The 16880-nt window shown below is 43.8% G+C and overlaps 1 protein-coding gene across 3 annotated transcripts in view; it reads left to right on the top strand.

Annotated features, from left to right (window-relative positions):
• ebf1a (EBF transcription factor 1a) overlaps positions 1-16880 on the top strand; it is a 58189-nt gene that overhangs the window by 18618 nt on the left and 22691 nt on the right. For all 3 annotated transcript variants that reach the window (XM_042492867.2, XM_042492866.2, XM_088081268.1), the window contains exons 7-9: positions 11163-11244; positions 13469-13610; positions 16045-16175. In XM_042492867.2, coding sequence (XP_042348801.1) covers positions 11163-11244; positions 13469-13610; positions 16045-16175 — 355 coding nt within the window. The remainder of the gene's footprint in view (positions 1-11162; positions 11245-13468; positions 13611-16044; positions 16176-16880) is intronic.

Raw genomic sequence — 16880 nt, 5'->3', positions numbered from 1 at the left:
TGCCTCTCAAAACAGGCAGCTACTACCTCTGTCACACCGAGGCTGTCAACACGACGCTCACCCGCACTGTACTCCACATCACACCGAGCTGTACACATACTGTAGAGACGTATGTGCGAGCTAAATGGATGTACTCAAAGGCAGCTTAAATGCATATAAGAGCTGTTAAAGTGGTGTTTATGGGAGGCATTTGCATAGCGTTCACAGCACTTTCTGCCTCCTGTCTCCTTCCCCGTACACACAACATTTACAAGCAACACTTTTCCCCCCTCGAATACTCTCGACATGCCTTCCTGACTAAAGAAACAAAATGAAAGAAGGTTGATTGAGGCAAAACAAGGAAGGTTGTGTTTTTTTTTTTCATATTTCCTGTTTCAATAATTAATATGCATGAGTTTTATGGCCGCTTAAGATGCGATCAATTATTCATTAACAGCATGTTAATTGCATCCACAGTCGTGAATATTTAACCAAACACTAAATCAATGGGGTCGAATGAGCAGCAATATGGACATTTTATAAGCTTTGCCAAAATTAGGTTAGGTTTTAATGAAAACAGCACCGAGCAGATTGGAAAGGGACGAATGTGAAGAAAGGACCAACTTCACTAGGAGCTGATGTTTGGAAAGCAGACAATATGAATAAATGCAAGCTTGTTGACTCGTAATACTAAAGTCAGTGACTCTTCGCCTTTTCTTCTGCTTTGTCTCTTTATTCTCATCTCCTTCCTTTTTTAAATGGAGAGGATGTAATCTCTTCATCTCTGCCCACTGTAGCCAGCCTTTTTCGCTCTCAAAGACTCCAGACTCCTTTGTCCTGGATCTTTGTGTGCTTGTGTGTCTGTGCAGCTCTTGTTTGTGTGTGTGTCTGTGTGTGTGTCACAGCGGTGTCTGGACGTTGACATTTCTCTGCTTGGATAACCATCGCGCCCTCTGTCCCTCTGTCCCTCCAGCCATGACGCAGGGTAATGTCACCTGTCAGTCTCAAACTCCTACTTACAACCGCTGTCCCCCCTTAACTCCCCCCACCCTACCCACATGGAACACCACCACCACCAACCGCCGGTCCACCACCCTCTCACCCCGACCCTAAGCGCTCCTCCTCTGCACCTCACCTGGCAGACAAAGCCATCACCATCTCCCCCCTCCCACTGCTTTTGTCTTCCTCTCTAGTACCTCATATGACTCCATATCCTCCTGCTCTTTCACAGCCTTATGTCCAAATGGCAACTCACCCTTTCCTCCCCCCCTACGTTTGCCCCCAGGACTCCAGAATATGGTATGGGAAGACAGCACATAGTGAATGGGAAAGTCAGGGGTGGGAAGTTGACTTTTTGTCTGGACCCCGGTGCGTTCTGCGCCTGTTTTCAATTACTCTCCCGGCACAGGCAGGGTGGAGGTTTATGCGTTATATGGGAATGTAATTGACTATAACTGCCCTCTTAACATTAACCAGGTGTACTAGCTGAGTGTGTGAGATTAGGCCCCGGGTCTTGGCCGTTATGTGTGGACTGTCTATGTGTGTGTTGTTGTTGATGTATTTATACCCTGCTCCTGTGAGGTGCTGCCCATTAGCACCGCATTTAAATCTGCCATTTTTCCTGTGTGTTTCTGTGTGCATGAGTGTCTATGTGTGTGCACACTCCTACTACTTGTCCCTCTGTGTACATTTCATCATTCATCTGCCTCTGTGCATATACGAGTGAGAGGGAAAGTAAAAAAAAAAGAGGCAGGATACAGATCCAGCCTGCTTCGGGGGGGGGCTGACTTTACAAGGATAAAGTCAAAATGGGCCCATTCACAAGGCTGACGCACTGTGATTTGTATGTATAGTGCTGTGCAGCCTGCGGGGCACTAGCCCACGGGCTATCACAGACACCCAGACCAGTGCACGAGCACAGGGAGGTGTGTGTGTGTTGAAGGAGAGGGTATTGTGTGTGTATGGTGGAAAGAGAAGCATCAACAGGCTGTCAATCACAGCCTGGCCACAGCCTGTCACTCCTCGATAGAGCTCGTCTGGGGGAGAATGGGAGTCCCTGGGACCCTGAGAGGAGAAAGGAAGGGAGGAGGTGCAGGAGGGGAAGCGGAGAAAGCAGGGAGGAGGTGACTGTCTGTCTGTCTTGGTGACTCGGGCTTGATTTGATATTTGATACGGAGCATGTGGCATTTGAATGCAAATCTATTTTGATTGTCCCACCGTCTGATAGGGTTAAGAGGAACCTATAGGGGATATGCATGTATGCATGTGTACCAGAGAGCTGGTTTGGAGACACACAGAGACAAAATGATGCTGAGAATTATTCAGATGGATTATATTACTCACCAATTCACTTGCATCCAGCATTTTTTTCTCTAAAAGCAATAAAAAGATATTTAATCAGAATAATATAATGGGTCAGAGGTTACAAAAATGTTTTGTGCAGAGATTCTTTTCCCCTTGCGGTAAAAGTAGTGTGGAAAAACTTTGCGGTGTATGTATATATACTGTGTTTTACTGTATGTATGTTTGAAAATGTGAGCGTGTGCAGGATAATTATTTTCCCCCGCGTGCATGTGGAGGATTGTGTTTAAAAGCAAGCATGCCAAGTAGGCAGACAGACAGAAAGATAGACGGGTGGATAAAGCCGGTATTACTGCAGTATGGAAATGTGAGGCTCAGTTCCCTCCCAATTAGAGCAGTGACTTCTGAAATGCCATAATACCCATTAATTAGCAGGCTGCTATTTTCTCAGTGATATGGCTAATTAGTCTGCGAGGCTCTACACTATCTGGACCATTATTATTGGGTTGAAGCCATGCAAACACACTCATGCACACACACTCGTGTTCAAGTCGATGCGCAAACACCAGCGTGCTCACGTTCATATACAACGCGTACAGTGGGGTGGGGATATACATGAAGTGCACATTGCAACAATTTCCCACAGTTGAGTGACCCTAATTTAAGTGACGCCATTATACGCTTTAGTGGCAGCATAGCACAACATGAGAGTTAAAATGTTGAAGATGGGGATGTTGATGAACAGGCCTCAGACTTCTACATGCACCTCATAATGTGTTATTATACAATGATAAAAACCCAGAGCAGTGCTCGTCCCCTCTGTGAGAAACAACAGGGACACATTTCAACCCCCTGTAATGACTTGGCATGTGTGTGTGCGCTGCTCTCTATGCCTCGACAGTCCATCAGTGTCTCCCACCGGACAGACAGGCCACTGACACAGCACCACGAGGCTGGGAAACCTTTTCAATCACTCCCTCACTTTTCCCTCTCTGTCAGGTGGCAGAATGGCGTGATTGATCTGTTGTTTCTCCAAGGCAGTAAAGGAGTGGAAAGAAGTTGTGTTGGGTAAAAAAAAAAAAAAAAAAGGTCTGGCATGTGTGACAACCACTTTCATAAGTTTATTAATCATCTTCATCAATAATGCAGCCCTGGACCTGCTGTTGGTTGTCATGCAGTGAGTGTGTGTGTGTGTGTGTGTGTGTGTGTGTGTGTGTGTGTGTGTGTGTGTGTTTGCATGCATGCGTGTGAGTGTGAGTGTGTGTTCACACCCCTCACAGCCCGATGAACTTCATAAGTGTCCCATCACCACTTTAATCAAATTACTTATGAACCAAAATTGACAGTTTTCATTAATTATAAAGGATTATTCTAATTGCGATTCAAATTTATTCATTTAGAACAGACGGCATTCAGTAATGTTTCAGGAAATTTGCATATTAAATGGAGAGGGTAGGCCATTAGCTATGCTAATATATGCATGATTCCTTATTTTGTGATTGGTGGGCCATATGTAGCAGGCTGGGGGTGTGCAGGTGAGGAATCTAGAAGGAGCTGTAATATGTTTGATAAACACAGAGGGATGCAAGGCCAAAACACACATGTGCACATGTCCCCCCTCCCCACACACACACACACACACACACACACACACACACACACACACACATGCTCACAAACACCAGCCAAGCCATACGTCTCTGTTCAGTATCAATCTCCCTCCCTCACACACACACACACACACACTCTCTCTCTCTCTCTCTCTCTCTCTCTCTCTCTCTCTGTCCTCACATTTTCTCTCCCACTCTGCTTCCATATTCCTCCCTCAAGACCCATTGGAGGGAACAACTTTTCACCCGAGAACAAACACGGCACACTAATTAAGTTTCTGATTTCTGATCCTGCTGCATTTAGAAACATAACCTTGAGCCTGTGTACAGTCACAGTCACAGTTATGATTTAATACGGTGCTTAAATGGAACAAAAAGAAAGAACTTTTGCAAGCGGCACATTCATCCCCACAATGTATGGGGCTGGTCACGGGTTGACACAATGCTCTTTATCAAGCTATATATAGTCGATGCATTATGCATTAAGTTTAACATGTGCTTAAATCAACACTATTCAATATGAATACATCAGTCTTCAACTAAGGTAGAGAGGAGAACAGTTAGGGTAAATGACTGCGTGGGGAGGCACGCAGGCGGGCATAAGCACACGGTCACACACACACCTACATGCGGTCACACACACCCTTCGGCTGTGCGGTGGCGTCTACCCAGGCCCGATGACAGGGCCATTATTCACTGGTCAGTCCCACGAGGGCAGGGCGAGGGCTGGACAGGGTAGCAGAGTGTCCCAGCATGGCAGGACAGCGCTGAGGTGAGAGGGACCAGGACCCTTCATTACTCTCGTGGTCCAGGGGCCTGGAGCCCCCCCCCCCTCTTTGTCTCTGTCTCCATCAGATTAATGGGCCAGGCCCCGACAGAGGAAGTGTTTCAATCAGCACCGCCTGCCAAGCTTGTCCATCACCCAGACAGCCTCTTATTCATCATGGCTTTGATACACACACACACACACACACACACACACGCATGCAGAGATGTTTATTTGGTTGCATTCTCCCCCAGGTGCTCTGGTGTAAATTCAGGCCACAGGTAGCGTTATCGGGCTACAAGTTGTTGAACCCAGGAGCTCTTTTCTCCTCCACTCCTACAAACAGGCGAGATCTCATTGCCTGTCTTTCAATGCTCCCTGCACGATTTCTCAGTTGAATTTTGAATGATCCTTTTCGGATGAAATGGATGAAACACAATTGGTTAAGTGTCTCTGGGACTTCTGTCCCCAAGCTGGGACTGGAGCTCCGGCTCCGGGGGGAAGCGGGGAGCGATCTCTCCCAAGTGGGGCCTCTCCCTTAGCGGCGAAGGCACAGCGCGGATCCTCCCTGACCCACAGTCTCCCTCCTCCAGGGTCCATTTGTTCTAAGAAATATTTAACAACGGGGCAAATTCAGCTGACATGACATGAGCAGATAGAGACGAGGAGGAGGATGGGACGATGCACAGAGCGAGCTGGAAATGAATTTTTCAGCGCAGTGAGATGTTCTATTTGAATAAATCATGACACTTAAGATAGACATGAGGGCAATATAGAAGGTGCTCGCTGTTACTTTGAGGAGTAGCACTCCAAAGGAATGAAGCGAAGCGATGTGTGTGCGTGTGATGGTCTCTCTTTGTCTGTCTCCCCCCATGATTCTGTGTGTTCAATATGTGTTTCTGCACATTTTCTTTTATGTTTTGTCTTTTTTTTTTTTAGTCAAGGTATCTTTGTATCTATCAGTCTGATATTAGCAAGGCTTGTTGAACTGGATGTTTCTCTCCCAGTAAACTGGGCCACTGCAGCCTGTTACAGCCTGGTGTCCGAGGCCCAGGGCCAGGCCCAGAGACAGACCTGGTTCTGGATTATTAATGTCCCCCCCTGTGGAGCCGGGGCCCCTCCCCCACCCAGTGCCCCCCTACACCCGTAGGGTCAGCCTGCATGGCTCCTGGTGCAAGGCCCCCCTCATAAATCTCCTTAAATTAGTGTGCGTATGTGTGCATTTGTGTGTGTGTGCTCCACGCTTAAACATATACTGCAGACAGGGAGACAGGTCACCACGAAAACAAGCCAGTCAGGCTCTTGGTTGAAGTGTCAGTGATGCATAGCGGCAAGAGTGAAAGAAAGAGTTACAGGGGGAAGAAAGAATACGAGAAGTGAAACACAAGGGGAGGAAAAGAAAATACACAAAACAGGACTTGAGGAAGACATTTGATTCTCTTCGAGTGCCAGACTTCACTTTAAGTTTGCTCGCCTTTTTGTCAATCCTTTTTTTCTTGCGCTGTAACTTTATATTTGCTTGCAAATATTTACACTTAATTTGAACTTGCCTCTGACTTCATTAAAATCGATTTCCAGGCCAAATCTTAATCCTTAATAGCCCAAGTGCAGGATCTCCCATTCCTCTACCTGCCTAGATTAGTTCAACATGTCCCACGGTGGTAACAGGCATTGGGAAGTGCTGTTGTGTCACTTAGTTAACCCCCGAGACAAATGGCTCCCCTCCGGAGCACAGTGAATTACACACCTCATGAAGCATATTAGGAGGCAGACACAGTGCTTTTCTTCTGGAGATGATCTGTGCGGCAGAGATGGATGGAGGGAGACGGAGAGGAGAGGGCTGAGTTATGGCATCACCCACAGCCATTTTTACAGCGCATCGGCATCCGCGCAAAACAGAGAGAGGAGGGGCAGAGAATAAAGAAATGAGGCACAAAGATGTACAGCACAGTGTGTAACAAAAGGCTGAAAAGATGAATAAACTAGAACTACCGAGGAAGATAAAACCACACAGCTCTGAAGTTATCCACGTTAAATTTGACAAGGAAAACAACTCTTTACCTCATTTGTTGCTAATGTAGGAAAATTATTAGAAAATATAAGAGAATTGTCCCTCGGAGGCTTCCTTGCTGTTAGCTAATCGCTTAGACAATCTTTATCACCACCGTAATAATATTTAGATGCTACAGGGATTACTTAAAAGTTGTGTTATAATTGCTTTCCTTGTTTTGTTTTTTATGGGCAGAGGGTGATTTTGTGTTTAATTGCTCCAAAGTGACAAATAATGCCCGTTATTATATGATGAAAGTGTGAGATCATTAAATTACTACGGCGACCGGCTGCATGTGTTTATTCGTTCGTTTTCGCCGTTGCAAATTTATGCCACGAGGCTTCAAGAGGCCAAGCAGTTATTTACACAAATTCACTTCCACAGCCATTCCTGGATTTGGGGTAATTACGTGAGAGCAAAATGGTTTTATTTCATTTAATCCGGCCGGCGCAGCAATTTGCAGTGGTAATATTTGTAGCTGTGGAGGCTGCACTGCAAAACAGCTTGAAACAAGCAAGAGACTCAAATACAAACAAGGTAGAAGGGGGCCATAACTAAAGCAATAATGTATGCAGAAGACAATATTTTCCATAGAAAACTGACAATGTATGTTTTGAGATGAGATATTGTCGTGTTTTTTACAGTTTGAAACATTATATGCAAAGCCAGACCCGGGTTATTAGATATACTGAGAAGTCCAAATGTCCTCCGTGTTGACATTGCAGATTTTTAATTATTTTTTTCACATTTTATTTGTTAATTTAACAGTGAATTAATCCTCTGTACGTTTTATCTCACTACATAATGATATAAATGCTTTTTAAAGTTTTCTCCAATAATAAAAAAAAAAAAATCAAATTTAACAATACCATAATCAGCCTTTGAAAATGTGTATTTTTTGTGTAATTTTAAAAAAATACTTAATTGCTCCTCAGGCTGTTAAAACCCCTAAATTTCCCAAGAATACACCAATCTGACCTCTGTGTCCTCAGTGGTTGCCATGGCAGTGATCATATGGATTTTGAGTCCTGACAGGGATTGATGAAATATAACTTGGGCTTTAAACATTACGATTGATTTACTATTTTCTGCTTTAAAAGCTGCATTGAAATAAATCTTTGTTCCATTGTGTAAAGCAGTTATCCGTAGGGGGAAAAAACTGAGTAGCTCATTATAAACGTAGAACTATGGCTGGATTTAAAATATATGACTGCACAATACACACCTCCCACCAACCTGAGTCAGTGTGTTGCCATTAAGATTGCATGAAAACAAGTTAGCAAGTGAGCAGAAAAGAAGAAATGGTTAAATAAATGTAATGAATAAATGCCTTTGTTAAACTTTTAAAAAATAATAACAAATTCAAATTGTTAGCTAAAGTTATGAATAATGCAAAGATAGACTCTTTAAAGAAAAGATTGTAACAATATCAGCTTTTGTTTTCTATCTTTCTTTTTCCTAAAAAGACAATGCATGGATTCATACAAAATTAATCCCTCTCAATCATCACTTATGACTCACTCTCAGAGTGTGGCAATATATTTATCTGCAGACACCCTGCCCTGCTATTTATATTTTCTTATTATCTTCTTATTTTGCTGTGTTTGGTACCTACCCGGGTATAGCACACAGGTGACGTTGGGACTTTATAAAAACTGAGCAAACAGCTGAAAGACTGTGAGCAGCATACATCCAAAAGGAAGACACAAAAACTGTGGACAACACCAGAAAAAAACACAAATCTAGCGAGGCGAAATACCAAGCAGACAAAACTCTGTGAGACATTAGAGTGACTCTGGGGTCTGCTTTCACTTTACATTTACTGGCAATATTGTTCACAAACAGCAACCTCCAATTCATGCACAGTAAACTTTTAACATCCACTTAAATATTAGTTGAAATGAACACATTTGAAACATATTGGGTGATGTTGTTGGAGGGGAACATCAGCTCATGGGACAGAGATTTGGGGGTACATCTGGAAAAAAAAGCCATCCAAGTCAACGTGAGTAACAGAGCAACAATGATGAAACAATAAAAGATTATTTTCAATGATTACAAAGTGAGGAAAACATGATAATAGACAGCTGAACTGAGTAAATGAGAGAATTATAGGCTATCATCAGTTATCTGTCCATATTTACTGGTCAGCTGTCAATCAGATTATCCATAAATCCTTATTGGTAATCTCCTTGCTATTGCATATCATCACGCACTGCTCTTTATCCACCCTCCCCCACCCCCCTCCTCACCACACACCCACACTCTGTTGATCCATGTAAATGTGTGCAGCGGTGATTCCAGTCCCCCGGCTCCCGGGGAGATGAGATAGAGCACCGAGGAATCAACATGCTGCAGTTTTGTAATGTTTCCGTGCGGCTGACTCCAGACACCTTAAGTCATGTAAATAATGAATCAGATGATCCACGCGTGCAGGAGATCGAGGGGACACGCTGACATATGGCTGAGCGAATGAGGCATGCTGACTTTCCCTTACTGTCTCTTCTTCACTCTCAGCACAGTCTCACTTTTCCTCCACCTCCTCCTCCAGCTCCTCTCGCCAGTCCAAACTCTAATATTTAACCCCCTGATTTGGTCACCTCTGACTCTGGTGACCCCAACTTTCCTCTACCCACTTATCCATCAGCCGTCTATCATGAATACCTCAGAGCAGGAGGAGGACAGTTGGGGGAAAAGAGCAGAGTTTATGAATTAAACAGGAGGTGCAGTGGGGAAGGTGGAGTATGTTGGACAAGTGGATGTGGTCCACAGCTGTCTGCAAGGCTGCTCTCTGACCTCGAGGAGATAAGAAAGTTGGGAGACCCTCAGCCTGTGGGGTCCAACAGCTCCTGTAAAAAAAAAGCCTCCATCTCTCTGCTTCATGAATTATTGAGATATTGGCCTACAGCTTCTAAAATATACAGGAGGGTGGTCTGTCTCTCCTTTCCGATTTCACATACTCTCTACTTCGTCCGTCTGTCTATCTTTCTATCATTTTCTCCTCTCACTTTCTGCCTCCCTCTCTCTTTTTCCTCTCCCCCTCTCATTCAGATTTCGCCTCTTGCGCCAGTGAGATCGTAAATCAGAACACAAACAAAGCACGAAGAGGAAAAAAAGAGAGCGGCAGAGAAAGACAGTTTGTTATTCAGATCATAAGAGGCTTTTTCTTCCTCACTTGAAGAAGAGCGTCTACCACTAACCAGCTGTCATGCATTTAAAAGTTGTCAGGGATAAATTCACGAGTTCTTGTGTTACATCAGATGCTTGCAATGCGCACAGCAGTAAGCTGGCCCTTGAAATGAGACACAACTCTGGTCTGTCCATTTATCTTCTTTGCGCTCTTGTTTTTTTCTCTTTTTTTCTCTCTCTCTTTCTAGATGAAGCAATTGTCCAAGGCACGCCGCTGCTTACTGTGTGTCTCTTGACATGTCTCTGTGTGTGTGTGTGATGCGTTTGCTCGTGCATGATTATATCTAAGGCAGTTGGCTCCAAACGCGCTGCCCAGTGCAGAATCCTAGCCATAACAAATGAACAGAGGGTAGAAAATAAGACATATGAAAGAAAAGCTGAGCAAAGGAGTGATTCTCTCTCTGGCTGCTGGAGATCTGTATTGTAAGCAGTTTCAGCTGTCAGCACTTCTTTGAGCTACCTCAAAGGGAGGAGGAGGAGGGGAGGGGACCGGGAAATGTTGTAGTTTTATTTTCCCCCTTTTGAGGGTTCCTGTTTATTTGTACACGGCGCTGTTTATTTTCGCGGTTCATTTGATATAGTTTTTTTTTTTTCTTTTCAGAGAGACAGACAATGCAGAAGGGCGAGCGGAGAGATGTGCAGCACTGTAGTTTCAGTTAAAGAAGAAGTTGTCAGGCTGCAAGCCTTGGGGTGGGGCTAGGGAATAAATTGTCAGCCGTCCCCTTTCTGCTTTTCAGGCCTCCGGTGCTCCCCCCTACGCCCACTCCCCCCTTTACTCCTCCGACCCTCCCTCCTCCCTCCCTCCCTTCCTCATTAAGTATTGATGTGGGTAGCCATACTTGCCATCTCAGCCTATTAATAATGCATGGCAGGTGCTGTTGATGTGGTCTCTCACACTGAGATTGAGAGAGGCAGGAATGGCAACACTGTGCTGCATAGTAGCTACAGCATAACCTCCGTCACACGGCTCTGCAGCTGGGGGTCTGCCCTGGTGAGTTTATGGCAAGCTGTGACAGCAGCTTGGAGATGGATATACAAGGTAGCATCTTACTCAATATCCCCGAGCTGTTTTTACATAGAAAACTCCCTTTGTCATAAACAACTGATGGATGAGGGCGGGATAGTGTATGAGCCTTGTCTGCCACTGCTGTTTTATTAGTTTTATTTGTATACTGTGTTTTATTGAAGTAGCTCATCCTGTACTGACAGACAGCTGCAGTTTCACTAACTCATTTCTCTCTCTGCCTCTCTTTCTCTGCATATCCAGGTTCTTCCTCAAGTTCTTCCTGAAATGTAACCAGAACTGCCTGAAGAATGCAGGGAACCCTCGAGACATGAGGCGTTTTCAGGTGAGATGCAACCGCCTGCGTGCATACAGTATGTGTTGTATGGATGACAAGGACCACACTTTCAAGGACTGTCTTTCATAAGTTTTTTTGCAAAGCAACCGACATGACAACAGCATAACCTCCCAGCAGTTGAAGAGAAACAAAGCATTCACAGGGTTGCTCTCACATAAATGCTGAATGAGTGTTTTCCCAGAGATAAATCTAAAGAGAAAAGAGAGCATGGTATGCACTACTGTACATACTTTTTATAATTTTTTAATTCTCACCTCTTTTAGTCATTTACTAAGACAATATGTAAGTTTTTGTTCGCAGCTTAATTTTGCTGTAGCCCAAAATGTTTTATTGATTAATTTAAATAATCCAATGTTACATATATATAAAAAAAACAATTTAAGTGAACATTCTTTTAGTTTTCCAGTCAGCAGCGTAGATGTTTTGGTCCACTCTTACTGCTCTTATTGCTCTTGTCTGTTACAGCTGCACCAGGCAGCTTTTTTAATTTAAAAAAAAAGCTCTAAAAAGCCCATGGACATTACCTGCTTAGCATCAGACAGCCAAAGTTAGCAACTAGCAGGTAAAACAGCGAAATGTAACCCTAAAGAGTCAGTGGAGACCAAAATCAGAACTAACAGATTTAATATGTAGCCCTTTTTACACAGAGATTGCGCTATAGGGCCACTATGAAGTCCCCTCCTTATGCTGCTTTTTTTTTATACACAGAACCAAAAAGCAACATGTAGATAACATGCATTGCGGAAACAAAAGAGATGTGAAGGAGGTGAATTTAAACACAACAGCGTCAGCCTCTAGTATTACATTTAACATATACATCAGCACCATTTCATAATTAATAACAATCACATAACATGACAATAACAATCATTTACCATCTAGGTTGTATGGCGGGTGATCTCATCCTCTGCTTGGAGGGTAACCATATTTTTGGCCACTGTCCCTCTTCTTTAAGTCAGCTGCTAAGTACTGCTGGCTGCCTTTAAATCTCCCAGTGGTTGGTCGCACACATACAACATCATCAATACATCACACATGACCCATTCATTGTCCTGTCCTGCTGATTGTCCCTTTTACACAGATATCACATTTTTGTTATTACTATCTCTGCTGCCAGCTTTAAGGCGAGGCAACTCTGTCCCCCCATCCCATTATCTTGCTTTTAATAAAGAATGGTGAAGCAGAAGAACAGTGCAAGACTCCTGCCTTGAACAGGCAGTTACGAGGGGCTTGTTGCCTATGTGTAAATAGACAGTTTGCTAACAAGTTTGCCATACCAAATTTAGTTTGTGTTCACAGGTTGTTTTTGCTGTAGCCAAAACTACTTTATCGCAGGGTTGAAATAACTCAATGCCTCATATGTATTTTAAAAAACTAAACTTAACAGAGTTAGTACAGAACGAAAAGCAAAGCTAGCTGAAATGCAACACATAACAGATGTTTAAAGAGAACTGCATAGAGTGTTGGAGGCAGGATCAAGTTTGTTCCTATGAAAGTTGCTCAGGAATCAACAAAGTTCAACTTTCCAGGCAAAAAAAATATTCTGATCTTTCACATCTTTGGCCCATAAAGCAAACGTACAAGAGACTTTCACCAGCTTTCACTAACTTAAGGCTTGGCCCTCAGCTAACATAAATGGGAATAAAAATGATTTAATCGTCGGCTAGACTTTCGAAATGTTGTTGGACTGAATGGATCAAATCCCAGCCGTGATACCAGGGATTGTGATGCTTAGAAAAATGTATCCATGGATTTACAAACTTCAATTTCCCAATGTTAGTCTTTGGGACAAAATTCTTTGTGGGCCCCACTGCATCACAAGAGACACAAAAGTTGGATGGTTTGGCCACTATGTCAAGTTGGCTTCAAAGTCTACATACATACACAGATACATTTACAGGGTTCCTGATACATACAGTAAAATTTGTAAAATAAAACAGGTGCTTTACTTCTAGAATACTAATGCTGCATTGGAAATCATTTACTCTTAAGACTGTATTAACAGAACAAAATATGAAATACAAAATTGAAGGTTAATATATTCCCCTCAAAATAAATGTCTGTGCTCCCCGTAAGATTTTACCGGACTTCATAATTCCCAGTTCATAATTTAGATTAACATCACACAAACACTGCTACATGTATAGGGTGCAAGTATCAAAGTAAGGCTTATTGTAGTTTTATGGTTTCCATCTTTTTTTTTCTTTCTCAGGTGGTGGTGTCAACTACGGTGAGTGTAGAGGGTCATGTCCTGGCTGTTTCAGACAACATGTTTGTGCACAACAACTCCAAACACGGGCGCCGAGCTCGAAGACTGGACCCCTCGGAAGGAACACCGTCCTACCTGGAACACGGTACTAAAAGCAGGAACAAAAAAACCCCAAGCGCTCTCAACAAGCTTCTTTGTCTTCCTCACTTTCTTTCTTTCTGTTCAACTCCCCTCCCTGCCTCCCTCCCTCCCACTCTCACCCCCTTCCCCCCTGTCTGGCTCTGCACTCAACCCCTCTTCTGTCTGCGCTCTATCCCTCTCAAGCCTGCTCTCTTGCTGTCTTTCTTATCTCTCTCCTGCTTCCTCCCGGATTCTCACTTTCCTCCCTTGTAGGGTTTCTAACTCAAGCTAAGAGAGGAGAGAGTGGTAGCTAGTGAGTCTCTTGTCTCTCCCTTGTGGCTTGCTCCCCTCAGGTCTCTGCCTCTGGGCCTTCTACTCTGCCTCGCATAAGCACTATGTGTCTTATGAGGTCTGTTCTGCTTAAAGCCAACACTGGCTTTATTTCCTCGGAGACCTGCTTTTATCCTCCAGCCCTCCATCACTCCCCATCCCTCAGGTTTTCAAACACACCCATACACACACACAGAAAGCCCATGCACACACATACACACCCCCGCATGCACAGTCAGACCCAAACCTTTAATACTTCATAATGACATGTGCACATGATTTAGGAGCCCGCACTGATTCCCAAGTCCCTAATCCAGTTATTTTCTCATTTCGATTTCCCAGACATTGAATAAGAGAAACATATTTTTTTTTCTTTGAGGAAAGTCAACCTCAGGGATGATAATGACAAAAAACTAAGATGGGATTTACATGATGGCCTACAGTAGATTGCATTAAGATTGAATGTTATGGTTAAGTCTTTCTAATGACCATCCTCCAGAGGTAAAGTGGACTGCTCGTCCCCGCGACTGGTCTCACAGACAATTAGAAAAGTTCACAAAGACGAGACATATTGGAGACGTCAGCGAGACTTGGATCTCACACTGAAAGGAGAGCACGCACAGTACGCTAACAGATGTTCCCTGTGTCAGAGAGATTTGTTTGGGAATTTCCTCTTCTCTGATTTTCAATTCTCCTGATGACTGTGGTTGGAGGAGGAACAACAACAGTGAAAGAACAAGAGTGTGGGGGGCATGAGATGACAGGAAGGGGTAAAAGTGCGGTCTTTATACCATATAAAGAAAAGATGAAATGATAAGAAAGAAGACAGTGGTTTCTTTTTGTTTCTAGTGTGTGTGTGTGTGTGTGTGTGTGTGTGTGTGTGTGTGTGTGTGCGTGTGTGCGTGCATGTGTGCGTGCGTGCGTGCATGTGTGTGCGTGTTGAGTTTGTGTGCAGGATACACAACTTTGGGGGCCCATTTCAGGCGGTAATAGATGAGCAGTGCATAGAGTTGAACAGATGGCACCGAGGAACACCCCAAAGTATAATCCTATCACATGGATTCACGTTCCACCATCTGGTTAATCCAAACACACACACAAACACACACATGCACATGGAGCGCACATAATATCAGCGGCTGTGAAAAGGGAGGCATCTTAGGCCATGATTACGGCCACAGATTGCTGCTTGGTGAACGCTGATCTCTGCAGGCGTATCGGGGGGCTAAATATCATTCCAGCTTGTTGGGAAGGATCAACAGAACAGGGAGTCAGGCAAAGAGCAAAGGCTAGGCTGCGGGGAAAAAAAAGTCAGCCTAGTCTAAAGTGGATTATGCCGCTTTACAGAATTACAGCATGTCTGACAAGCTGCATATCTGTTAAGGAGAGGAGATTTAGCTTGTATAAACATGTATTTTCCCAATGCTGTTCTTTTCTTCAATCACATCCAGTAATCTCCAAGTCCATAATACCAACAGATAAGGTCAAAAAGCACATTGAATACCAGTTATTGAAAATGTGGTTTATTATTGTTGTTATTCTGTGTACTTTGTCCGATAAGACATGAAGAATATGTTTTAAGAGAAAACACTGAAAGCTTTCAAAACGCATTACAAATATCCAGGCGGGGGGCTGAGATGAGCCTGTGTAGTCACATGCTCAACGGCCAGGCGCTGAGATACAGTAGCTGCAGCGATATATATGAAACAGACAGCTGAGCAAGAGCTAAGTGTTTGGTTAATGAAGGCGGCGTATTCAGAGGGCAGAGCTACTGTTGGCTCTGCTCTGCTCCCCGGTCGCATGGCCTTTGATCAGACACTCAGCACACCTGACATTTACACGCCTGCACGCTTTTCCACATGTCATAAAACAAGCACACCGCCGCTGCCCTCACACACAGGGCAGGGGTGATGTTTAATAACGGGGTGCGTATAATCACTCTGATTAGTATTCCTTGCTCGCCCCCGACCCCTGGGAGAGAGGAGAGAGGTGATGTGTGTGTGTGTGTCTGTGTGTGTGTGTGTGTGTGGAAAGAAGAGGGGACTGTACATTATGCCAATAGCAAAGACCTTTATGGGCTGTCATTAGGTTAGTTAGCATCTAATCTATTTTGTCTGTGACTCTTGCAGCGACCCCCAGCATCAAAGCCATCAGCCCCAGTGAAGGCTGGACCACAGGGGGCGCCACTGTCATCATCATTGGGGACAACTTTTTTGATGGCCTGCAGGTCATTTTTGGAACAATGCTGGTCTGGAGTGAGGTTAGTCACCATCAAATCATCTGAAAAAACAGTGTGTGTGGAGCTGCAAAGATGAGTGGCCAACCACTTAAAAATCAGTTTGATCAATTTGATCAAAGAACAAAAAGTCAAAATTCTCTGATTCTAGCTTCTAAAATGTGAATATTTACAGGTTTCTTTACACCCTTATGACAGTAAACTGCATATATTTGGGTTCTGACCAAAACAAGACATTTGAGGATGTCATCTTGGGCTTTAGAAAACACTTTTATATTATATTTTATACACTTTTATACAAACCAACATTTTTCCCCATTGTCGAACATTTTAGGGACCAAACAACTAACTGATTAATTTGGACCCCTTTGCATATGTGTGCATCCATACGCAGAGAACACACCAGTCAGGGGCAAAGTGTGGCTCGATGCAGTGATTACAGTTTTCTGTGGCCGGGAGCCTTGTTCATGTGTTTCAGGCTGGAAGAAAGACTTCCAGCATAGGTCAACATGTGACAGGAGTCACAGGACCCTATTTACTGATTGGCTGCAGGTATTCTCAGGCCAAAATTCACTGTTTAAATTTATGCCATTCCCAATTTTTCCCCACAGAATCAAACAGCCACCACTTCATGTTACTGCAAAATATCACGCTGAGTTCTTTCCAGTATAAACAAATGGTTCCTAACATTTTCAGGTTTGGGTCCATTTAAAATTAGGCGATTCTGTT

This window comes from Plectropomus leopardus, chromosome 8 (assembly GCF_026936395.1).
Source record: "Plectropomus leopardus strain MGB_pleo_1.0 chromosome 8, ASM2693639v1, whole genome shotgun sequence".
NCBI lineage: Eukaryota > Metazoa > Chordata > Actinopteri > Perciformes > Serranidae > Plectropomus > Plectropomus leopardus.
The sequence above is the reverse complement of the archived record's forward strand: the minus strand, read 5'-3'. Positions and strand labels throughout refer to the sequence as shown.